This window comes from Dendrobates tinctorius, unplaced genomic scaffold, assembly GCF_039654945.1.
Source record: "Dendrobates tinctorius isolate UK_male_01 unplaced genomic scaffold, ASM3965494v1 ptg000086l, whole genome shotgun sequence".
Classification (NCBI taxonomy): Eukaryota; Metazoa; Chordata; class Amphibia; order Anura; family Dendrobatidae; genus Dendrobates; species Dendrobates tinctorius.
Genome location: NW_027361754.1, coordinates 65976959 through 66002394, shown reverse-complemented (window position 1 = coordinate 66002394; position 25436 = coordinate 65976959). Strand labels below are relative to the sequence as shown.

Here is a 25436-nt window from a genome sequence, read left to right as displayed (position 1 = left end):
CTAACCCTAACCCTAGCGGGAAAATGGAAATAAATACATTTTCTTTTAGTTTTATTATTTTTCCCTAACTAAGGGGGTGATAACGGGGGGTTTGATTTACGATTTATGGCGGTTTTTATGTTTGGCGGCTGTCGCACGCTAAAAGACGCTTTTTATTGTAAAAATAGTTTTTGCATCACCACATATTGTGAGCTATAATTTTTCCGCATTTTGACCCACCAAGTCATGTGAGGTCTTATTTTTTGCGGGACGAGTTGACGTTTTTATTGGTACCATTTTCGGGCACGTGACATTTTTTGATCGCTTTTTATTTCGATTTTTGGGACGCAGAATGAACAAAAACCAGCGTTTCATGAATTTCTTTTGGGGGGTGCGTTCAACACCGTTCCGCGTGCGGTAAAATTGATAAAGCGTTTTTATTCTTCGGGTCAGTACGGTTACAGCGATACCTCATTTAGGTTGTTTTTTATGTTTTGTCGGTTTTTTGCAATGAAAACAATTTTATATAAAAAATAATTATTTTTGTATCGCTTTATTCTGCGAGCTATAACTTTTTTATTTTTTTGCGGATGATGCTGTATGGCAGCTCGTTTTTTGCGGGACAAGATGACGTTTTCAGCGATACCATGGATATTTATATGCGTCTTTTTGATCGCGCGTTATTGCACTTTTTGTTCGGTGTTATGATAATAAATCATTATTTTTTGCTTCGCTTTTTATTTTTATTTTTTAAGGGGTTCGCTAAAGGGGTTAACTAATGGGACAGTTTTATAGGGCAGGTCATTACGGACGCGGCGATACCAAATATGTGTACTTTTATTGTTTTTGGTTTTTTTTATTTTGAAAAAATGGATTTATTGGGGAATATTTTTTTTTTTTTACTAATTTATTTAGCGATTTTTTTTTTAAATTATTTTTAACACTTTTTTTTTTTTTTTACTTTATTACCTTGTCCCAGGTGGGACATCACTGTCCTGTGACAGATCGCTGATCTGTCACATCACAGATCACTGTGACAGATCAGCGATCTGTCACAGGCACTGCTGCAGACTTCCTCATGCCTGCGCTTTGCAGGCAGTGAGGAAGTCAGCTCCCTGCAGGCCCCCGTCGCCATCTTGGATCCGGGGGCCTGTAGGGAAAGAGCCCCCCGCAGCAGCGCTGCACGTTGCGCTGCCGTGGGGGGCTCAGGGAAGCACGGAGGGAGCCCCCTCCCTGACGATGCTTCCCTTTAACCCCCGGTACACCACGATCGCGTTTGATCGCGGTGTGCAAGGGGTTAACGTGTCGGGGGCGGTCCGTGACCGCCGCTGACACATTGTGCCGGGTGTCAGCTATGATAATTAGCTGACACCCGGCCGCGATCAGCGGCGCTCACCACGTGGGCGCCGCTGATCGCTGGGACGTAATATTCCGTCCATGGTAGTTAGGTCCAGGGTCACATGGACGGAATATTACGTCCTTTGTAGGTAAGGGGTTAAAGGGCACCCAGAACCAAAAATGGATGCGCCGTCAAAGAAGTCCCAAGGAGTCCACTTCGAAAAAACCCAAAGAGACAGCGTCCAACAAGATCAGGTAAAAATACTTCAAAGCTCCATTTATTCTGCCATAGATGTGGGTCGCCCTCCCAGGCTTCTCCCAGGGCTGTGGGGTACTCGGTACCGGGCCGGTGTCAGGGGGAGATGTGTCACAGCAGCGGTGACCCGGTCCGTGGCCCTGGGCGCCCAATATCAATGGCGGATGATGTTTGTAATGTAGTTTATATGGAAAGTTCGTGACGCCACCCGTGGTGTTTGGCAAGTAAGATGTTTAGCCAACGCTGCTTGCAGATCCACTGGGACTGATGGTGTGATGCAGCAAAGATAGTGTAGCTCCTCACAGGTGGAGCTGTAGTCCCAGGGCAGTGTAGGCGCTATGGATGAGGATAGGTGCAGGACGGTGTGGATACTGGTACCCAGATGTAGCGGTGCTGAAGGTGTTAGTGACGAATGAATGGAGGACACCAGAGCTTGCAGTTTCAAAGCTTTACTCACAGTTCGTGGTGCACACTGGTGCCTGCCTCCGTGCCGTGTCCTCCAGGGTAGAGACTCAATCAACCTCCCGGGCAAGTCAGGGCTCTCCTCTCCAACACTCCGCCAACATGTGCCTTTCCTGAACGACTCCTCTATTGCGCCTTTTAGTGTGAAGAACTCCAGTACCGTGGTTCCCTGAAGTTCCTCCTGTCAGATGTTCCTAACAACTCTACTTGTACGACAGACAACTGTAGCCTGATCAGGGACCTCCTGGATCCTGGCTCTCTATCCGTGTTGCTGTTGTGTCCCAAGTCTTTGATGGGAGTAGTGAATTTACAGCCAACTACTCCACCGGTGTCTGCTGCAGAACCATAAGTGTCCATACAACCTCGGGGACCGGGCCCCGGCCTTGCGCTGAGAACCTATAGGCAGGATTCCTATCCAACCCACTCCTCCTTTCTGTTCTCCTACTCCTTCGTTCCGTGCTGTTCCTTCTCTCTCTTATGGAAGCTTAGGTTGCAGTCCTACGTCTCTCCACCTTTCTTACTTTCCCGTGCCAGCTGGCTCAGGTCACTGAGGCAGCTGCAGCACTCCTTCCTCCATCCCTTCTTCCAGGGATCCCCCACTCCTCACTGAGTGGCTTCCTACTCCGCCGACCTTCTGTCAGACTGAACTGAACTCAACTCTAATTCTAAACTTTCCCACTCTTTTATATGAATCTCAACTCCACCCACCTCCCAGCACATCTCGTGTTACGAAGCAAGGAATCACCAGAGGTGCTCTGCTACCCTCTAAGCATGAGCCGCAATGTGATCAGTGCTGAACTATCCTGTGTGTGGGATGCAAGTGTTCGAGTGCGGAAAGGAGCTCCCAACTTACCAGGATGGTGGGGCACCACACCTTAGGAGAAGGTACAGTACCTCTGTGGCGACTGAGCCTCAGGGGCGCCACAGATGCGACATTTTGACCATTGGTAGGTTGCTTGAAAAAGACAAAGTCCGGTCGAATCGTCACCTTTATTGCACAATAAATGGAGCTTGAAGTTTTTTCACCTGACCTTGGACGCTGTCTCCTTGTTTTATTTAGCCAATCTGTTCTAGTCTGAACCAAGCGATAGAAAATTCATCTCTACCTCTGAGGAAATCTGTTGACTCATGATGGACTCTAAAAACCATTATGCTGGAGTCACACACAACATCAAAAAAATCGTTCCGATTTTGATGGACCACAATTGCACAAATGTTTCATGAACAGTGATTCGTCTGTCATCTGATTTTCATGCGAGGATGTGATTTTGTCGCATCTAAGCATCCGTTTTCCCACGCTCATCAGTTCACCTCAGGTCAGCCAGAGACATCACTGAGGCTGCTCTGAGTCCCCTGGCTGACCTGAGGTGAACTGATGAGCGTGGGAAAAAATGCAAAACTTTCCCACGCTCATTAGTTCATCTCCGGGCAGCTAGGGAGGCTGCGCAGAGAGGAACTAATTCAATCTGGCAGTGGTTTAGAGCGGGCTGGTCGCATTAGCACCGGTCCCATTCTAAAACACTTAACCCCTTCTGATGGACGTGACTGACCAGCGGAGAGGTAAGGATATTTTTGCTTTTTTGTTTGTTACAGGTCAAAGTTTTTTTTTGGATTAGCAGATGACTAAATTTTGTCAAAAACTTGGTGTCTTTATTTCATTAAAAGAATTTTTAATTAATGTCTGTGTGTGCTTTTTTAACCGTTTAATAGTCTAGGGTTAATAATGGATCGGTGTCTTATTGACACCTCTCCATTATTAATCGGCTTAATGTCACCTCCCAATAGCAAGGTGACATTAACCCATTAATATTACCCCATATCCCACCGCTACACGGGCGTGGGATGAGAGAGGATAAGTGCCAGAAAAGGCGCATCTTATAGATGCGCCTTTTCTGGGGTGTATGGGGGCAGATTTTGTAGCCAGGGGAGGGCCAAAAACAATGGTCCCTCTCAAGGCTATTAAAATCTGCCCTCACTCACTTGCTTTACCTCTCTTGGTGAGAAATTGCCGCGGGAGCAAGTCCACTCAATTAATTTCCATGAATTAACCCCTTAATTTAACACCTACATGTCCCAAATTTTGCACACAAACCCTCATCTAATTATTAGTCAGAGACATATAAAAAAAATACATGAAATGAAATGGCTTACTGTATGTAAACCATGTGTCATTTCATGTCAGGTTTTGGAATGATATTACAGAAGCCGGCAATTGAATTAGCGGCTATTCTACTATGTAGAACTCTATGAAATGTAAATATATATATATATATATGTCTCAATGACATGTATATGTATATATACTGTGTGTATATATATATATATATATATATATATATATATATTCTATGTATCTGTATCTATTATTTCGTTTCTTTATTAAACATGTCAGTATGATTTTACTGTATTGCAAAATGAATTGCCGGCTTTTGTTAAAGGACACAAGGTGCGATTTTCTCGCAAGACACACTTCTGGTCCTCTTGTAGTCCGATATTTTTCTCGCACCCATACACTTGCATTAGCGAGTCCAATCTGATAATTGGTGACAATTGTAGCATGCTGCATTTGTCTCGGACCGAGGAAAAGAGCCGACAAAAAAATTGGATGATGAGAGCTGCCCCATAGATTAACATTGGGACGATTGCAATGCGATTTTTTTATCGGACTACTACCCCTAATATCCCGCATCACCCCGTCAGCCAGAGCCACCGGTCTACTACCACTAATATTCCACATCATCCCGTCACAGCCACCGGACTACTACCCCTAATATCCCACATCATCCCATCAGAGCCACCGGACCACTCCTCTTAATATTCCACATCATCCCGTCAGTCAGAGCCACTGGACTGCTACCCCTAATATCCCACATCATCCTATCAGCCAGAGCCACCGGACTACTACCCCTAATATCCCACATCTTCCCGTCAGCGAGAGCCACTGGACTGCTACCCCTAATATCCCACATCTTCCCGTCAGCCAGAGCCACCGGACTACTACCCCTAATATCCCACATGGTCCCGTCAGCCAGAGCCACCGGACTACTACCCCTAATATCGCACATCTTCCCGTCAGCGAGAGCCACCGGACTACTACCCCTAATATCCCACATCATCCCGTCGGCCAGAGCCAACGGACTACTACCACTAATATCCCACATCATCCTGTCACAGCCGCCGGACTACTAACCCTAATATCCCACATCATCCCGTCACGGTTGCCGGACTACTACCCCTAATATCCCACATCATCCTGTCACAGCCGCCGGGCTACTACCCCTATTATCCCACATCATCCCGTCAAAGCCGCCGGACTACTACCCCTAATATCCCACATCATCCTGTCAGCCAGAGCCACCGGCTACTCCCCCTAATATCCCACATCATCCCGTCACAGCCGCCGGGCTACTACCACTAATATCTCACATCATCCCTTCACAGCCGCCGGGCTACTACCCCTATTATCCCACATCATCCCGTCAAAGCCGCCGGACTACTACCCCTAATATCCCACATCATCCTGTCAGCCAGAGCCAACGGACTACTACCCCTAATATCCCACATCATCCCGTCACAGCCGCCGGGCTACTACCACTAATATCTCACATCATCCCTTCACAGCTGCCGGACTACTACCCCTCTGGTGAAATGAAAGATGCTTTGTCATTGGTTGGTGATACACACACACACACACTTATTCACTTTTATATATAGAGATATATAGAGATGAGGCAAAAGCGGGGTGATTTGAACTTTGGTGGTTTTTTTCATATTTTTAAAGACTTTTTCTCTCACTTTTACTGTATATTATAGTGCCATTAGGAGACTTGAAGCTGCGATCGCTTGTGCTGAACATAGCCGCGCATCAGCAGAAATCACAATCTCATAGCGTTCACAGGTCATTAACACTGACGTGCACAGGAGTCTTCTGCAGACCCGCGGCTCTCATCACAACCCTGATCACGAGATAGGCGCGCCGATGGGTGGGATTTGTGATGACCGTATAAATCGGAGTAAGATCAGACTGCAGCGCTTGGACTGGCCGGTGTCTGTCCCTACCCGAGGGTGACAGCTGCATAGATATACACGAAGTTGTTGGGACAGAAAAAAGTGTGATGAGTTGTGACAATGCCTCCTTCAGAAAGCTGCAATGTCGGCCATATTGGTGGTCAGTCCCCTATGATAATTGTGGAAGGCTGAAAAGACAAGTTTAATCATTTGACAGACGAGGATTTAATTATTTGAAGAAATGTTTCAGTTCTATACAATGCTTATATTATATTAGAGGTTTTTTTCCCTAAAGTACAATTTATCATCATAAATTTATGTCATAAAAAAAAGCGGGAAGCGGTCCCGTGACTGCTACTGCGCACGCGCGCTGACTAGCGAAGACGACCAGGCCGAGCTACCATAGCTTACTACTGCGCACGCGCGGAGGAAACCAGGCTGTGTGTTGCTGTTCACGCGGGGCACCTAGTGGAGACGTGTGGGAAAGGCAGTTTGTGCGTAATGTACGTTGCGTTCCAGACGTCAGACACCAGGAAGTGACCTCGGTGCTCACGCTGCGCGGCGCAGAACTTTGGGGTAAATTGTTTTCTTCACGACTCCTGTGTTTATAACCCTCATAGGTCTCCGTGAGGTGCGGGACCGCAACCGGGGTGGGGGTGGCAGAACCGTGGTTGCCATAGAGTTATCGCTCAGTTTGGTCCCTTAATCATTGTGCTGGAAAATATCGCTGGGGCCTATAAAATCTCCCCAAATATGGAGGCAGAGCGAGGAGGGGGCACAGCTCCCACCCATCACCTATTTGGGGGTGATGCTGGTCAGGAGGCTGGTGAAGGGGCCACCTTAACCCCTTTCTGCTGTGACCATTATCCTTTTTGTATTTTCGTCTATTCCTCCCCTCCTTCTAGCAGCCATAACTTCATGGTTCCCAAGATCTGCCTGGACCAGAGCTTTTTTATTTCTTGCAGGACCGGTTGTAGATTTGAATGACGCCATTTGTTTTACTATACAAAGTAAGGCCCCATTCACACGATCAGTATTTGGTCAGTATTTTACATCAGTATCTGTAAGCCAAAACCAGGAGTGGGTGATAAATACAGAAGTGGTGACGTGTTTCTACTATACTGTTCCTCTCCTGGTTTTGGCTTACAAATACTGACTTTTGTGATTTGGTCACTATTTTACGTGTCCTTACCTGGAAGTACGATTCTCCTGGTCGGTACGATTACAACAACATCAAACTTATATCGGTTTTCTGTTGAGTCTCTCGTTCTAGCTTTGTCTATTCTGATCTCTGTAACAAAAATAATTTGTCTCCTATTTTCTCAAGATCCATAATGGTTGTATTTTTCCGTTCATGGACCTGCATGACGTTCTATGAGTTAAACAATTTTTTGCAGCAACACAAATTTATCTTATTTTTTGATAAATGGAGAGGTGAGTGATTTAATATAATAAATCAAGAATTTTTTTTACTAAGTTTATTTTATTTATTTAGTCCCTGGAATTTTTAGGTGGGTCATTATTGCAGTTACGCTTTCTGCAGGCCCTTTACTACCATGACATCCCACGAGGACTCATGATAGTGTCACGCATGGGCGATGGGGGGCTTGAACGGACACCCCACTGTGATCGCAGCATCTAAGTACTGCTGTCAAATATTGGCAGAGGCATTCTGTGTGATTGAAGCTTGCTCCAGCTGCTGCTTTTGGAGGCAGGTGCTGACTGTATGATACAGTCCGCATCTGCCCTGTGTGGAGCAGGTATAAAATGGATCGACTTGGACTCCGAAAATATATTATACATTGGGTTCAGTAGTTCAGTCACCAATAAAGCAAGGGACAATTTCTGTCAAAATTGACACAATTCAAATCTCACCCCAAAAAAGTGTGTGTGTGTGTATGTATATATATATATATATATATATATATATATATATATATATAAAGCAATTGGAATTAAAACGTAACTTTTAATATGTAAATTAAAAGGACTAAATAATGTGTCACCCAAATGTGATTTAAGATATCAATAAAAGATGCTAAGTTGGTGGTTGATCTCTCAAAGATAACCACCTGAATGCATCAAACAGGATGTAAAATGTTACCTAATGGTATATAACAGGCATAGATTATCCAAAGGATACAGCATTAATTAACAGATCAGCACACAATGCCGTAGCCAATTCCAGACATATATTCATACCTAGACCAAGAAAAAAACATAAATTTATGGCCACAAAAATGACAATAGATGAGATATGAATAAAAAAGGAAGAATCTCACCAGATTAAATGAAGGGCCGGGAGTCTCCAATGATTCTCTGTATAATCACAGGAAGGTAGCGATGGGAAGACAATACCCTGTCAGATCCCTAAAAGGCGAACCATTATCTGATCCCCAAACTCCCGCCCTGACAAGGGAAGTCCACAGCTCACCCTATATTGCACATGCCCTGCACTTTCCCTTAGAGGGGTGTCCCAACGCGTTTCATCCAAGTAACTCTTCAGGGGACTAACTTGTTATAAAGTGCTATAACTCGAGAGACATGAATCCTCCTACTCTCAATGCTGTCTGCCAGACAGCATTGAGAGTAGGAGAATCCTTGGAGACTCCCGGCCCTTCATTTAATCTGGTGTAGTCGTAGTGGAGATGAATCTGTGCTGCACTTTATGTCCATGCTCAGTAGTGACCAGTACTGTGGAGTCATAGATGAGATGAATCTGTGCTGCACTTCATGTACATGCTCAGTAGTGACCAGTACTGTGGAGTCGTAGATGAGATGAATCTGTGCTGCACTTTATGTCCATGCTCAGTAGTGACCAGTACTGTGGAGTCATAATGGAGATGAATCTGTGCTGCACTTTATGTCCATGCTCAGTAGTGACCAGTACTGTGGAGTCATAGTGGAGATGAATCTGTGCTGCCCTTTATGTACATGCTCAGTAGTGACCAGTACTGTGGAGTCATAGTGGAGATGAATCTGTGCTGCCCTTTATGTACATGCTCAGTAGTGACCAGTGCTGTGGAGTCATAGATGAGATAAATCTGTGCTGCACTTCATGTCCATGCTCAGTAGTGACCAGTGCTGTGTAGTCGTAGATGAGATGAATCTGTGCTGCACTTTATGTACATGCTCAGTAGAGACCAGTGCTGTGGGGTCGGAGATGAGATGAATCTGTGCTGCGCTTTATATACATGCTCAGGAGTGGCCAGTGCTGTGGGATCGTAGATGAGATGAATCTGTGCTGCTCTTTATGTACATGCTCAGTAGTGACCAGTGCTGAGGAGTCGTAGTTGAGATGAATCTGTGCTGCCCTTTATGTACATGCTCAGTAGTGACCAGTGCTGTGGAGTCATAGATGAGATGAATCTGTACTGCACTTCATGTCCATGCTCAGTAGTGACCAGTGCTGTGTAGTCGTAGATGAGATGACTCTGTGCTGCACTTTATGTCCATGCTCAGTAGTGACCAGTACTGTGGAGTCATAATGGAGATGAATCTGTGCTGCACTTTATGTCCATGCTCAGTAGTGACCAGTACTGTGGAGTCATAGTGGAGATGAATCTGTGCTGCCCTTTATGTACATGCTCAGTAGTGACCAGTACTGTGGAGTCATAGTGGAGATGAATCTGTGCTGCCCTTTATGTACATGCTCAGTAGTGACAAGTACTGAGGAGTCGTAGTTGAGATGAATCTGTGCTGCCCTTTATGCACATGCTCAGTAGTGACCAGTGCTGTGTAGTCGCAGATGAGATGTACATAAAGTGCAGCACAGATTCATCTCAATTACGACTCCACAGCACTGGTCACTACTGAGCATGTACATAAAGTGCAGCACAGATTCATGCTCAGTAGTGACCAGTGATGTGGAGTCGTAGTTGAGAAGAATCTGTGCTGCACTTTATGTACATGCTCAGTAGTGACCAGTGCTGTGGAGTCATAGATGAGATAAATCTGTGCTGCACTTCATGTCCATGCTCAGTAGTGACCAGTGCTGTGTAGTCGTAGATGAGATAAATCTGTGCTGCACTTCATGTCCATGCTCAGTAGAGACCAGTGCTGTGGGGTCAGAGATGAGATGAATCTGTGCTGCGCTTTATATACATGCTCAGTAGTGACCAGTGCTGTGGGGTCGTAGATGAGATGAATCTGTGCTGCACTTTATGTACATGATTAGTAGTGACCAGTGCTTTGGGGTCGTAGAGGAGATGAATCTGTGCTGCACTTTATGTACATGCTCAGTAGTGACCAGTGCCGTGGAGTCGTAGATGAGATGAATCCGTGCTGCACTTTATGCACATGCTCAGTAGTGACCAGTGCCGTGGAGTCGTAGAGGAGATGATAATAATAATAATAATAAATTTTATTTTTATAGCGCCGACATATTCCGCAGCACTTTACATTTCAGAGGGGATTTGTACAGACAATAGACATTACAGCATAACAATAATCACATACAGTAGATTATAACAAATACCAAGAGGAAAGAGGGCCCTGCTCGCAAGCTTACAGTCTGAGGAAAGAGGTAGACACGAAAGGTGGGTGGTAACAGTTGCCCTGATTGTATGGACCAGCCATAATGTTAGGTTTGTGACAGTACGGACACAGAGGGCTAATGGATGCATAAAGCATGTGGGAGAATGATGCGGGGAACCTGGTTATGGTAAAACTTTTGGCTCTGCCACACAGGGATAGATTAGGTTAATGTGTTGAGGCGGTAGGCCAGTCTGAATAAATGCGTTTTCAGGACACGCTTAAAATTGTGGGGATTGGGGACTAATCGTATTGACTTGGGAAGTGCATTCCAAAGAATTGGCGCGGCATGTGTAAAGTCTTGGAGACGGGAGTGGGAGGTTCTGACTATTGAGGATGCTAACCTCAGGTCATCAGCAGAACGGAGGGCGCGGGTAGGGTGGTATACTGAAACAAGGGAGGAGATGTAGGGTGGTGCTGAGACATGGAGGGCTTTGTGAGTGAGGGTAATAAGTTTATACTGAATTCTGGAGTGGCTGGGTAGCCAGTGTAATGACTGGCACAAGGTAGAGGCGTCGGTGTAACGATTGGTGAGGAATATGATCCTGGCTGCAGCATTCAAGACAGATTGGAGAGGGGAGAGTTTGGTAAGAGGGAGACCGATTAGAAGAGAGTTACAATAGTCGAGACGAGAATGAATAAGAGAAACAGTAAGAGTTTTTGCAGAGTCAAAGGTAAGAAAAGGTCGAATTCTAGAAATGTTTTTGAGGTGCAGATGACAAGAGCGAGCCAGTGATCGAATGTGGGGGGTAAAGGAAAGCTCGGAATCAAGTATGACCCCAAGACAGCGGGCCTGTTGCTGGGGAGTAATAGTGGAACCACACACAGAAATGGCAATGTCGGGTATAGGTACATTAGTAGAGGGAGGAAACACCAGGAGTTCAGTCTTTGACAGGTTCAGTTTCAGATATAGTGAGGACATGATATTAGACACAGCGTTTAGACAATCGCCGGTGTTTTCTAGAAAGGCTGGAGTGATGTCAGGAGAAGAAGCGTATAATTGGGTGTCATCAGCATAGAGATGGTACTGGAAACCAAATCTACTGATTGTTTGACCAATAGGGGCAGTGTACAAGGAGAAGAGGAGGGGGCCTAGAACCGATCCTTGGGGGACCCCAACAGTAAGGGGAAGATGAGAGGAGGAGGAACTGGCAAAAGATACAGTAAAGGAGCGGTTGGAGAGATAGGAGGAGAACCAGGAGAGAACGGTATCCTTGAGGCCAATGGAACGGAGCATAGTGAGGAGGAGCTGATGATCCACAGTGTCGAAAGCTGCAGAGAGATCCAAGAGAATTAGCATGGAGTAGTGACCATTTGATTTAGCTGTTAGCAGATCATTAGAGACTTAAGTGAGGGCAGTTTCAGTGGAGTGTAAAGAGCGGAAACCGGATTGGAGAGGGTCGAGAAGTTTTCTGAGAGATAGCGGATAAGACGGGAGTGGACCAGGCGTTCCAGGAGTTTAGAGATGAAGGGAAGATTAGAGACAGGTCTATAGTTAGCGGCACAGTTTTGGTCGAGGGATGGTTTTTTAAGTAGTGGATGTATGATGGCATGCTTAAATGAGGAGGGAAAAATACCAGAAGAGAGAGAGAGGTTAAATATTTTAGTTAGGTGAGGGGTGACAGCAGGGGAAAGGGACTGGAGGAGCTGTGACGGAAATGGGTCACTGGTGCAAGTAGTTGGGCGAGAAGATGCAAGATGAATCTGTGCTGCACTTAATGTACATGATTAGTAGTGACCAGTGCTGTGGGGTCATAGATGAGATGAATCTGTGCTGCACTTTATGTACATGCTCAGTAGTGACCAGTGCTGTGGAGTCATAGTGGAGATGAATCTGTGCTGCCCTTTATGTTCATGCTCAGTAGTGACCAGTGCTGTGGGGTCGGAGATGAGATGAATCTGTGCTGCCCTTTATGTACATGCTCAATAGTGACCAGTGCTGTGGGGTCATAGAGAAGATGAATCTGTGCTGCACTTTATGCACATGCTCAGTAGTGACCGGTGCTGTGGAGTTGTAGAAGAGATTAATCTTTGCTGCACTTTATGTACATTCTCAGTAGTGACTAGTGCTGTGGGGTCGAAGATGAGATGAATCTTTGCTGCCCTTTATGTACATGCTCATTAGTGACCAGTGCTGTGGAGATGTAGAGGAGATGAATCTGTGCTGAACTTTATGTACATGTTCAGTAGTGACTAGTGCTGTGGGGTCGAACATGACATGAATCTGTGCTGCCCGTCATGTACAGTTGTGGCCAAAAGTATTGACACCCCTGCAATTCTGTCAGATAATACTCAGTTTCTTCCTGAAAATGATTGCAAACACAAATTATTTGGTATTATTATCTTCATTTAATTTGTCTTAAATGAAAAAACACAAAAAGAATTGTCCTAAAGCCAAATTGGATATAATTCCACACCAAACATAAAAAAGAGGGTGGACAAAAGTATTGGCACTGTTCGAAAAATCATATCATGCTTCTCTAATTTGTGTAATTACCAGCACCTGTAACTTACCTTTGGCACCTAACAGGTGTTGGCAATAACTAAATCACACTTTCAGCCAGTTGACATGGATTAATGTTGATTCAACCTCTGTCCTGTGTCCTTGTGTGTACCACATTGAGCATGGAGAAAAGAAAGAAGACCAAAGAACTGTCTGAGGACTTGAGAAACCAAATTGTGAGGAAGCATGAGCAATCTCAAGGCTACAAGTCCATCTCCAAAGACCTGAATGTTCCTGTGTCTACCGTGCGCAGTGTCATCAAGAAGTTTAAAGCCCATGGCACTGTGGCTAACCTCCCTAGATGTGGACGGAAAAGAAAAATTGACCAGAGATTTCAACGCAAGATTGTGCGGATGTTGGATAAAGAACCTCGACTAACATCCAAACAAGTTCAAGCTGCCCTGCAGTCTGAAGGTACAACAGTGTCAACCCGCACTATCCGTCGGCGTCTGAATAAAAAGGGACTGTATGGTAGGAGACCCAGGAAGACCCCACTTCTTACCCCGAGACATAAAAAAGCCAGGCTGGAGTTTGCCAAAACTTACCTGAAAAAGCCTAAAACGTTTTGGAAGAATGTTCTCTGGTCAGATGAGACAAAAGTAGAGCTTTTTGGGCAAAGGCATTAACATAGAGTTTACAGGAGAAAAAAAGAGGCATTCAAAGAAAAGAACACGGTCCCTACAGTCAAACATGGCGGAGGTTCCCTGATGTTTTGGGTTGCTTTGCTGCCTCTGGCACTGGACTGCTTGACCGTGTGCATGGTATTATGAAGTCAGAAGACTACCAACAAATTTTGCAGCATAATGTAGGGCCCAGTATGAGAAAGCTGGGTCTCCCTCAGAGGTCATGTTTCTTCCAGCAGGATTTCGACCCAAAACACACTTCAAAAAGCACTAGAAAATGGTTTGAGAGAAATCACTGGAGACTTCTAAGGTGGCCAGCAATGAGTCCAGACCTGAATCCCATAAAACACCTGTGGAGAGATCTAAAAATGGCAGTATGGAGAAGGCACCCTTCAAATATCAGGGACCTGGAGCAGTTTGCCAAAGGAGAATGGTCTAAAATTACAGCCGAGCATTGTAAGAAACTCATTGATGGTTACCGGAAGCGGTTGGTCGCAGTTATTTTGGCTAAAAGTTGTGCAACCAAGCATTAGGCTGAGGGTGCCAATAATTTTGTCTGGCCGATTTTTGGAGTTTTGTGTGAAATGATCAATGTTTTGCTTTTTGCTTCATTCTCTTTTGTGTTTTTTTTCATTTAAGACAAATGAAGATAATAATACCAAAGAATTTGTGTTTTTTTGCAATCATTTTCATGAAGAAACTGAGTATTATCTGACAGAATTGCAGGGGTGTCAATACTTTTGGCCACAACAGTACATGCTCAGTAGTGACCAGTACTGTGGGGTCATAGATGAGATGAATCTGTGCTGCACTTTATGTACATGCTCAGTAGTGACCTGTACTGTGGAATTGTAGAGGAGATGAATCTGTGCTGCCCTTTATGTACATGCTCAGTAGTGACCAGGGCTGTGGAGAAGTAGAGGAGATGAATCTGTGCTGCACTTTATGTACATGCTCAGTATTGACCAGTGCTGTGGGGTCGTAGATGAGATGAATCTGTGCTGCACTTTATGTACATGCTCAGTAGTGACCAGTACTGTGGAGATATAGAGGAGATGAATTTGTGCTGCACTTTATGTACATGCTCAGTAGTGACCAGGGCTGTGGAGAAGTAGAGGAGATGAATCTGTGCTGCACTTTATGTACATGCTCAGTATTGACCAGTGCTGTGGGGTCGTAGATGAGATGAATCTGTGCTGCACTTTATGTACATGCTCAGTAGTGACCAGTGCTGTGGAGATATAGAGGAGATGAATTTGTGCTGCACTTTATGTATATGCTCAGTAGTGACCAGGGCTGTGGAGAAGTAGAGGAGATGAATCTGTGCTGCCCTTTATGTACATGCTCAGTAGTGACCAGTGCTGTGGGGTCGTAGATGAGATGAATCTGTGCTGCACTTTATGTACATGCTCAGTAGTGACCAGTGCTGTGGAGATATAGAGGAGATGAATCTGTGCTGCACTTTATGTACATGCTCAGTATTGACCAGTGCTGTGGGGTCGTAGATGAGATGAATCTGTGCTGCCCTTTATGTACATGCTCAGTAGTGACCAGTACTGTGGAGATGTAGAGGAGATGAATCTGTGCTGCACTTTATGTACATGCTCAGTAGTGACTAGTGCTGTGGGGTCGTAGAGTAGATGGATCTGTGCTGCCCTTTATGTACATGCTCAGTAGTGACCTGTACTGTGGCGTTGTAGAGGAGATGAATCTGTGCTGCACTTTATGTACATGCTCAGTAGTGACCGGTGCTGTGGAGTTGTATCTGAGATGAATCTGTGCTGCACTTTATGAACATGCTCAGTAGTGACCAGTGCTGTGGAGTTGTATCTGAGATGAATCTGTGCTGCACTTTATGAACATGCTCAGTAGTGACCAGTGCTGTGGGGTCGTAGAGTAGATGAATCTGTGCTGTACTTTATGTACATGCTCAGTAGTGACCAGTGCTGTGGAGTTGTAGCTGAGATGAATCTGTGCTGCACTTTATGTACATGCTCAGTAGTGACCAGTGCTGTGGAGTTGTAGCTGAGATGAATCTGTGCTGCCCTTTATGTACATGCTCAGTAGTGACCAGTACTGTGGAGATGTAGAGGAGATGAATCTGTGCTGCCCTTTATGTACATGCTCAGTAGTGACCAGTGCTGTGGAGTTGTATCTGAGATGAATCTGTTCTGCACTTTATGAACATGCTCAGTAGTGACCAGTACTGTGGAGATGTAGAGGAGATGAATCTGTGCTGCACTTTTTGTACATGCTCAGTAGTGACCAGTGCTGTGGCGTTGTAGAGGAGATGAATCTGTGCTGCCCTTTATGTACATGCCCAGTAGTGACCTGTACTGTGGCGTTGTAGAGGAGATGAATCTGTGCTGCACTTTATGTACATGCTCAGTTGTGACCAGTACTGTGGAGATGTAGAGGAGATGAATCTGTGCTTCCCTTTATGTACATGCTCAGTAGTGACCAGTACTGTGGAGAAGTAGAGGAGATTAATTTGTGCTGCTCTTTATGTACATCCTCAGTAGTGACCAGTACTGTGGGGTCATAGATGAGATGAATCTGTGCTGCACTTTATGTGCATGCTCAGTAGTGACCAGTACTGTGGGGTCGTAGAGGAGTTGAATCTGTGCTGCCCTTTATGTGCTGCCCTTTATACATAAAGGGCAGCACAGATTCATCTCCTCTACTTCTCCACAGCCCTGGTCACTACTGAGCATATACATATGCTCAGTAGTGACCAGGGCTGTGGAGAAGTAGAGGAGATGAATCTGTGCTGCACTTTATGTACATGCTCAGTAGTGACCAATGCTGTGTAGTCAGGGAAATTGAGGAGCTGGAGGTTTGGCTTACTGACCCCACAGCCCTGCCTGCTCCATCTTCTAATGGTATGTCAAGGAGTGGAAAGGAGCTCTATGTATAATATGTTTTATTATTTTACTTACTAATATACATTATTGTTAATTCTTTAGTTTCAGCGCCCCGCTCCATCTCAACTTCTGCATTAGTCTCTATAGATAAATGAAGATTCCCATTCCCTATATAGCGACGTGATGACGGGGGCTGGCTATTAGGCTCATTCTATCAACCAAGCTAGTCCCTGCATCAGACATTATAAAATTGGGGCTAGCTTAGCTAGTCATCTAATCCAGATGGACAGCCCCCCTTCCTTCATCACATTAATGGTCATGTTCTGACACAGAAACCAAGGAGGGAAGCTACTGTGTAAAGACTTCAATGGAAATAGAGCTATTGGGAAAGATGTTCTGAAATGAGGACAATGGGACAGATAAAAATGACAGAGTATATTGGGGAGTGCATTTGTATAACACTTCATGCAAAATATTTTTATACTTTTGTTCCCTCGTGTTGCCGCTTTAAACCCCTTGTTGTAGACATATTAAAATAAAGTTTCTCTCCTTAGGTTGACCCACCAAATGGGGGATGAAAAAGATACCTGGAAAGTGAAAACGCTGGATGAAATTTTAAATGAAAAGAAAAGGCGAAAGGAACAAGAAGAAAAAACGGAGTATAAACATACAAAAAATGTAAGACCCCAGAAAAATGTCACATGTTGGTGGGGGGGGGGGGGGAGGTAGGCGGAGGTTTGGGCTGCTTCCTTTCAACATGAACTGTCTTTTAAGGCTGAATAACCACTGCCATATGTGTCTGACAGCTGCTTACACTCCATTGAATGCATACACACTCGTCTCACAGCTTCCGTGTTTCTGAGTTGGTCCAGAGGAAGAGGCATTGCTCTACCAAGCTCTGTATATTGTTTGTTGGGGAAAATGTTTCCTTATTATTATTAATTATGAGGTCGATGGTATAAAGGATACTCTGTTGGTTACATAGTAGGTAAATTATTTTCTCCTACACCTCATTGGGGGACACAGAGACTGTGGGTGTTATGCTGCTGCCACTAGGAGGATACTAAGTAAACCAGAAAAAAAGTTAGCTCCTCCCCTGCAGTATACACCCTCTCGCTGACTGGGAATTCCCCAGTTCTTGCTTAGTGTCTGTAGGAGGCACTTGGGTCTGGTTTCAGACCCCACCGTTTTTATTTTATTTTTGATTTTTCTGTAAATTTTTATTTTTTATTTAACGGAGTGAAGGGGACGACGGTTCCTTTCTATGGCCCGCTCTCCCCCGAACCAAGAACAGGCAAGCACGTGGAGTAACCCTTCACGTACACTTTCCTGCGACGAATGGGGCTGATTCCTCTGACGATGGTTCCCTTACGGTCGGTACTCCACGGATACGAGGGCTAGCGCAAAAAGAACGTAGCACAAGAGTGCATGGAAAAAGACTTGAGCAGCGCTTTCTAATGCCCTGAATCAGCCCCACATCTCTCCATCCCCCTACCACAGGGTGGATCGATTGAGCAGTACCCCTTTAAGAACTCCTCCAGCTCTGCTGCATTGCCCGGAGGATGAGACCCTGCAGCTGGAAGAACGTGGAGCGCTGAGCACAGGAGTGGAGGTATGGTCCCGGGAGAAGTGCTGATTTGGCGTCAGCAGCGGTGCACCGGCACCCCATCGCGGCCCCCCTCCGCTCTCCTCGCTCGGGTAGGCCAGAAATTTAGCCCCCGGCTTCTCCGGCCTACTAGGCTGCGATTTGAATGGCGCCGCCCACTAGCGCCACCCCCGCCCTGCCCCCAACGCCTACCACGGGTAGGCCAAAAATTTAGTCCCTGGCTTTTCCGGCCTACTAGGCCGCAATTTCACTAGCGCCGCCCGCGCTAATGTCGCCGCCCCTCCTCTTGGCGCCTCTCACCTCTTACGAGACACACAATTCTATCTTGGGGGCCATGTCCTTTTCCATCAGCGGCCGTTAACCTCTTCAGGAGCTCTAGGCCTGCTCTGGACAGCCGGATACCGGGTGACACCACAGGACCACCGCTATTCCTCCCGGGGGACACAAACAGGACCGGGTAAGCTGCATCTGTCCTCAGATTAAAGCTTAACCCCTTCCTGGCACATTCCCTGCAGCTGCAGACAGACTCTACCATTAACCCTTTCAGGAACGCTGTGCCTCAATCTCAGGAGGCTAAACGGGCGGTTAATAAACACACCGTTTTTATACCGTGTGTACCATTTGCAAGTCTGCATTACCCAGTGGACAGACTAATCCTTTATACCAGGGGTGGGGAACCTTTTTCTGCCGAGGGCCATTTGGAATTTTATAATAGCATTCGGGGGCCGCATAAAAATATTAATAATGATGAGCGAGTATACTTGTTGCTCGGGTTTTTACGAGCATGCTTGGGTGTCCTCTGAGTATTTTTGGCGTGCTCAGAGATTTAGTTTCTGTCGACGCATTTTCATGATTTGCAGCTGCTGGTCAGCCTGAAAACATGTGGGGATTCCTTATCAAACAGGCATTCCTCACATGTATTCAGGCTGTCCAGCAGCCATAAATCATGCAGCTGAGGTGGCGAAAACTAAATCTCTGAGGTCCCCAATAGGCAGGTTAAATGTTCCCAATAGGCAGGCAAATGTCACTATTAGGCTGAGTTCACACGTGGCGTTTTTTTCGCGTTTCCGCGGCGGTTTTAACCGCGCGATTTTGCCGCGAAAACGCGAAAAATAAGCATCCCATGCATTCCTATGGGATTCCGCAATGCTGTGCTAATGCTGCGGTTTTTACCGCGGCGGAATCGCTTCGCGGTAAAAACCGCAGCATGCTCATTAATTTGCGGAATCGCGGCGATCCCGCACCCATAGGAATGCATTGTTCCGCTTACTTCCCGCATGTGGCTGTGCACAACATGCGGAAAGTAAGCAGAACATTTGCGGATGGTACCCACGGTCCGGAGGAGAGGAGACTGTCCTCCTGGCTTTGGGTACCATATCCCTGTAAAAAATAGAATTTAAAAATAAAAAATATTGTTATTCTCACCCTCCGACGTCCCGCGCAGTCTTCCCGCTTCTCTTCACGCTCTCGTTCCCAGTAGTCCTTTGAGAAAATGCCCGCGATGGCGTCCGTTCTCGTGGGATCGCGAAGTCTCGCGGTCATTCGTGCGACGTCATCGCGATCCCGCGAGAACGGACGTCATCGCGGGCATTTTCGCAAAGGATTACTGGGAACGGATGCGCGGGACGTCGGAAGGTGAGAATAACACTATTTTTTATTTTTTTTTTACATTCTATCTTTTACTACTGATGCTGCATAGGCGGCCTCAGTAGTAAAAAGTTGGTCACACTCGTCAAACACTATGTTTGACGAGTGTGACCAACCTGTCAATCAGTTCTCCAAGCGATGCTACAGATCGCTTGGAAAACGCTAGCATTTTGCAAGCTAATTACGCTTGCAAAATGCTAGTTTTTCCGCGGGAAAATCGTGGGAATTGCGATTTTCCCGCGGACTGGAATTCCGGAATTCTCGCGGTAATTTCCGCGAGAGTTCCGGTACGTGTGCACTTAGCCTTAGGCAGCACAGGTCCCTCAATAGGCATGTAACTGTCCCCAATAGGCAGGTAAATGACCCCATTAGGCAGCACAGGTTCCCAATAGGCAGGCAAATGTCACCATTAGGCAGCACAGGTCCCCAATAGGCAGTATAGGTCCCCAATAGACAGGTAACTGTCCCCATTAGGCAGCACAGGTCCCCATTAGGCAGCACAGGTCCCCATTAGGCAGCACAGGTCCCCATTAGGCAGCATAGGTCCCCAATAGGCAGGCAAATGTCACCATTAGGCAGCACAGGTCCCCATTAGGCAGCATAGGTATCCAATAGGCAGGCAAATGTCCCCATTAGGCAGGAAAATGTCCCCAATAGGCAGGTAAATGTCCCCATTAGGCAGCACAGATCCCCATTAGGCAGCACAGGTCCCCAATAGGCAGGCAAATGTCCCCATTAGGCAGCATAGGTCCCCATTAGGCAGCATAGGTCCCCATTAGGCAGGCAAATGTCCCCATTAGGCAGCACAGGTCCCCATTAGGCAGCATAGGTATCCAATAGGCAGGCAAATGTCCACATTGGGCAGCACGTGTCCCCATTGGGCAGCACATACTGACCTGGTGTTGAACACAGTGACTCCTGGATGGCCCCCAGGCCCTGCACCGCACACACAGCAGCACACGGTCACCACCGGTGACTGGGGTGATGAAGGAGGCAGGCCGCAGACCAGTCCAGCGCAGCTCACACTCTGGCGCGCGGTTACTCGTCCTCTTCATTAGTATCAGTGCGCGGGGGCTGCTGGGGTCCAGCGGGGGGTGTGCTCAGTCCCCGTCAGTGCGTGCACGTATTAGTGCGTGGTATCCAGCGGGCGGGGCTAGGAAGCAGAGCAAGAGTGCTCCTCTGGCTCCTGCAACCACGTACCCGATCGTGGCTCTGGAGCGGCTGCGGGCCTGATCAAATGATATGGCGGGCCGTATACGTAGACGTTCCCCACCCCTGCCTTATACACTGACTGTGACCTGGCCTGCGCTGACCTGCGCTCCAACACCCCTCGCCGCGCTGCTGACGGGCCTCCTGCGCTTAGTACCCCTGAGGGTGCCGCGTCCCTATTACGGTCGGTGAAGTCTCTGACCCAGGTTATATTTTCCCTCCGGGAGGACTCTTTAAGTCAGAACCACCAGCAGGGGCCATCCTCGTTCAAGGGATGGTCAGATCTCTAGAAGGCTGACCCATAATGCGTCTCCCAGTCACGTTCGCGCCTCAGCATCGGCGCCTCCTCTCTCTCGCTCGCCTTTTTCAGAGGTTCACAGCGAGCACGACTTTTTTTTTTTTTTGATCAAATAGATTTTTATTAATCAGAATTCAAAATACAGAATATACAGTAAATCTTCCACAAACAATAGATTTACAAATTGATCATCCCTGTTCCCCTCCCTCCCACCCCCATGTAGACAGCATATATAACTCTTTTCTCCATAAGATTCCTCTTACACCGTAATTTGCCATTAGTCATCCTCTTTACCCATATTGTCAATCAAACCATACAAAACAGAAATGTTCCTATGTCCGGGTATTAATGGTTTATCCACAACACCAGCATTGTAAAATATAGCACATTCCCATCAGTTAACTGTACCGTATTGTAACCAGGGATTCCACAACCTCTCATAGGTTTTAGAATTGCCTCTTTTAGCATATATCCTTTCCTCCAGCTGGATGATACAAGACACCTGTTTCACAAACTCTCTCCCAGAAGGTGGTTCTTTCCTGATCCAGTTCCTTGCAATCAGCTTCCTTGCTACATATAGTAGTCTGGCTATAGCAAGCTTTGCACTATTAACTATTTCAATTTCCTCCACATATCCCTGTATGCAGACCAGTGGGTTTTTAGGTATAACACGTCCATAAGCCCCTTCTATTCTGTTAATGACATTAAACCAGAACGCAGATAGCCTGGGACAAGTCCACATCATAAGAAGGATTCCGACATCAGACCCCCCACATCTTGGACAGTCAGAGTTGTCCCTCAGCCCCATTTTAAACATCAGAAGGGGGGTACGGTACACACGATGGATCACATAAAGATGGGACAAACTAGCGGGTTCTCTCATAGTGAGTTTGGGGACATATTCTAGGACGCTGTCCCATACCTCGTCAGTCATCACCCCAATCTCTCCCTCCCATTTGGATCTTGCTTTAAGTGGAAACCCTATTAAATGTGTATGCAATATATCTTTGTAGGTGTTAGAAATTACCCCTTTCGTAAGTCCAGCACCACCACATATATAGTCCAACACTATGTCAGATTGTATCTGCAGGTTTCTGGAAAGTTTTTGAGCCGTAATGGCATGCCGTACCTGACAGTAGTGGTACCATTCAGAATCCGGCAACTGAAACTCACTCTGTAATTGCACAAACGGTCTCAGCTCCTCCTCCATAATTTGAGACATTAATGTCAGCCCCCTACGTTTCCAGCCTTCCAGTCTCCCAAGTTCCCGAATCTCTGGGAGGTTATTATTATCCCATATAACTGTGAATCTAGTCAACCCGGTCACCCCTCTCACCCTCTTTAGTCTGTTCTACAGGTCTTGTAAGAGTCGCAGAGTGGGACACCAGTCTCCCATTACACCCATCTTCCCATCCTCTAGGCCAAGTATCAACGGGCTTCTATTTAGTACGTATTCCAGCACTCCTCTGATGACGCCTGCCTTCTCTTGATTAGGCCACCCTCTGAGATGTTGACTTTGGGCAGCTAGAAAATACAGTTCCGGATTTGGTAGTGCTAGTCCCCCCTCATCCTTTGGTCTTTGCAAGGTTTCAAGCCTTATTCTAGGTTGTTTCTTACCCCATACCAAGGCCCTAAACAGTGAATTCACCACTCCGAACCTTTTCTGCGGTATCCAGATTGGGGAGTTGTGTAATACAGTCATATGTTAAAGTTTGGGCACCCCTATTAATGTTAACCTTTTTTCTTTATAACAATTTTGGTTTTTGCAACAGCTATTTCAGTTTCATATATCTAATAACTGATGGACTCAGTTATATATCTGGATTCAAATGAGGTTTATTGTACTAACAGAAAATGTGCAATATGCATTTAAACAAAATTTGACCGGTGCAAAAGTACGGGCACCTCAACATAAAAGTGACATTAATATTTCGTAGATCCTCCTTTTGCAAAAATAACAGCCTCTAGTCGCTTCCTGTAGCTATTAATGAGTTCCTGGATCCTGGATGAAGGTATTTGTGACCATTCCTGTTTACAAAACAATTCCAGTTCAGTTAAGTCTGATGGTCGCCGAGCATGGACAGCCCGCTTCAAATCATCCCACAGATGTTCAGTGATATTCAGGTCTGGGGACTGGGATGGCCATTCCAGAACATTGTAATTGTTCCTCTGCATGAATGCCTGAGTGGATTTGGAGCGGTGTTTTGGATCATTGTCTTGCTGAAATATCCATCCCCTGCGTATCTTCAACTTAGTCACTGATTCTTGCACATTATTGTCAAGAATCTGCTGATACTGAGTTGAATCCATGCGACCCTCAACTTTAACAAGATTCCCGTTGCCGACATTGGCCACACAGCCCCAAAGCATGATGGAACCTCCACCAAATTTTACTGTGGGTAGCAAGTGTTTTCCTTGGAATGCTGTGTTTTTTAGCCTCCATGCATAACGCCTCTTTGTATGACCAAACAACTCAATCTTTGTTTCATCAGTCCACAGGACCTTCTTCCAAAATGTAACTGGCTTGTCCAAATGTGCTTTTGCATACCTCAGGCGACTCTGTTTGTGGCATGCTTGCAGAAACGGCTTCTTTCGCATCACTCTCCCATACAGCTTCTCCTTGTGCAAAGTGCGCTGTATTGTTGACCGATGCACAGTGACACCATCTGCAGCAAGATGATGCTGCAGGTCTTTGGAGGTGGTCTGTGGATTGTCCTTGACTGTTCTCACCATTCTTCTTCTCTGCCTTTCTGATATTTTTCTTGGCCTGCCACTTCTGGGCTTAACAAGAACTGTACCTGTGTTCTTCCATTTCCTTACTATGTTCCTCACAGTGGAAACTGACAGGTTAAATCTCTGAGACAACTTTTTGTATCCTTCCCCTGAAAAGCTATGTTGAGTAATCTTTGTTTTCAGATCATTTGAGAGTTGTTTTGAGGAGCCCATGATGCCACTCTTCATAGGAGAATCAAATAGGAGAACTACTTGCAAGTGGCCACCTTAAATACCTTTTCTCATGATTTGATACACCTGGCTATGAAGTTCAAAGCTCAATGAGGTTACAAAACCAATTTAGTGCTTCAGGAAGTCAGTAAAAAGTAGTTAGGAGTGTTCAAATCAAGAAAATAAGGGTGCCTATACTTTTGCACCGGTCAAATTTTGTTTAAATGCAGATTGCACATTTTCTGTTAGTACAATAAGCCTCGTTTGAATCCAGAAATATAACTGAGTCCATCAGTTATTAGATATATGAAACTGAAATAGCTGTTGCAAAAACCAAAATTGTTATAAAGAAAAAAGGTTAACATTAGGAGGGGTGCCCAAACTTTAACATATGACTGTATATATATAAAAGCTTGGGCATTAAAACCATTTTAAGTAGATTAATCCTTCCCACCACCGACAAGTGTAATTTGTTCCAAGTATCCACCTTAGTTCTTAGAATTGCCAGTAGGGGTACTAGATTTGTATTAAGGTACTCAGTCACCTGTAGGGAAACCTGTATCCCCAAATATTTAAACATTTCCACACATTGTAGTTTGTTGGCCCCTATGTCTTCCTGAGTCCATATCACCTCCTTGTACACTTTAAATAGGCTTGATTTAGACCAATTTATGGTCAGTCCTGAGATCTCACCGAACCCCTCAATGGTCTGCACAGCATGATCCAATGAAGTCGAGGGGTCCCCTAGGAATAACAAAAGGTCATCCGCATACAGGGCCACCTTTTCCTCCAAATCGCCATATTGAAACCCCTTTATTGCCTTGTTGCGTCTAATAGCAGCTGCCAATGGCTCTATCGCAATAGCGAACAGGAGCGGCGACAGTGGACAGCCTTGCCTCGTTCCTTTATGCAGCTGTATTCCCGCGGACATTACCCCATTAATCTTAACTCTAGCTGTGGGTTGAGTATACAATAGCTGAATCCACGCTGTAAATTGAGGACCAAAGCCCATACTATGCAGCACTCTCCACAGGTATGACCATTCTACAGAGTCAAAGGCTTTATGGGCATCAAGTGAGGCTATCACCCTCCCACCTGGGTTATCGACTGGCAACTGCAGATTGAGATATAGTCTCCGTATATTGGCTGCTGTTGATCTGTTGGGCA

General features: G+C 45.8%; 1 protein-coding gene across 7 annotated transcripts in view; it reads left to right on the top strand.

Moving 5' to 3' along the window:
• Window positions 1-25436, top strand: part of LOC141097969 (cyclin-dependent kinase 11B-like) — a 126534-nt gene that overhangs the window by 3941 nt on the left and 97157 nt on the right. For 4 of the 7 annotated variants that reach the window (XM_073585529.1, XM_073585530.1, XM_073585524.1 and 1 more), the window contains exon 2: window positions 17121-17244. In XM_073585529.1, the coding sequence (XP_073441630.1) occupies window positions 17121-17244 (124 nt within the window). Of the gene's footprint in view, window positions 1-6459; window positions 6620-7032; window positions 7054-7370; window positions 7478-17120; window positions 17245-25436 lie in introns of those variants that run through there. The other 3 variants (XM_073585527.1, XM_073585528.1, XM_073585525.1) reach the window with 3 other exon arrangements.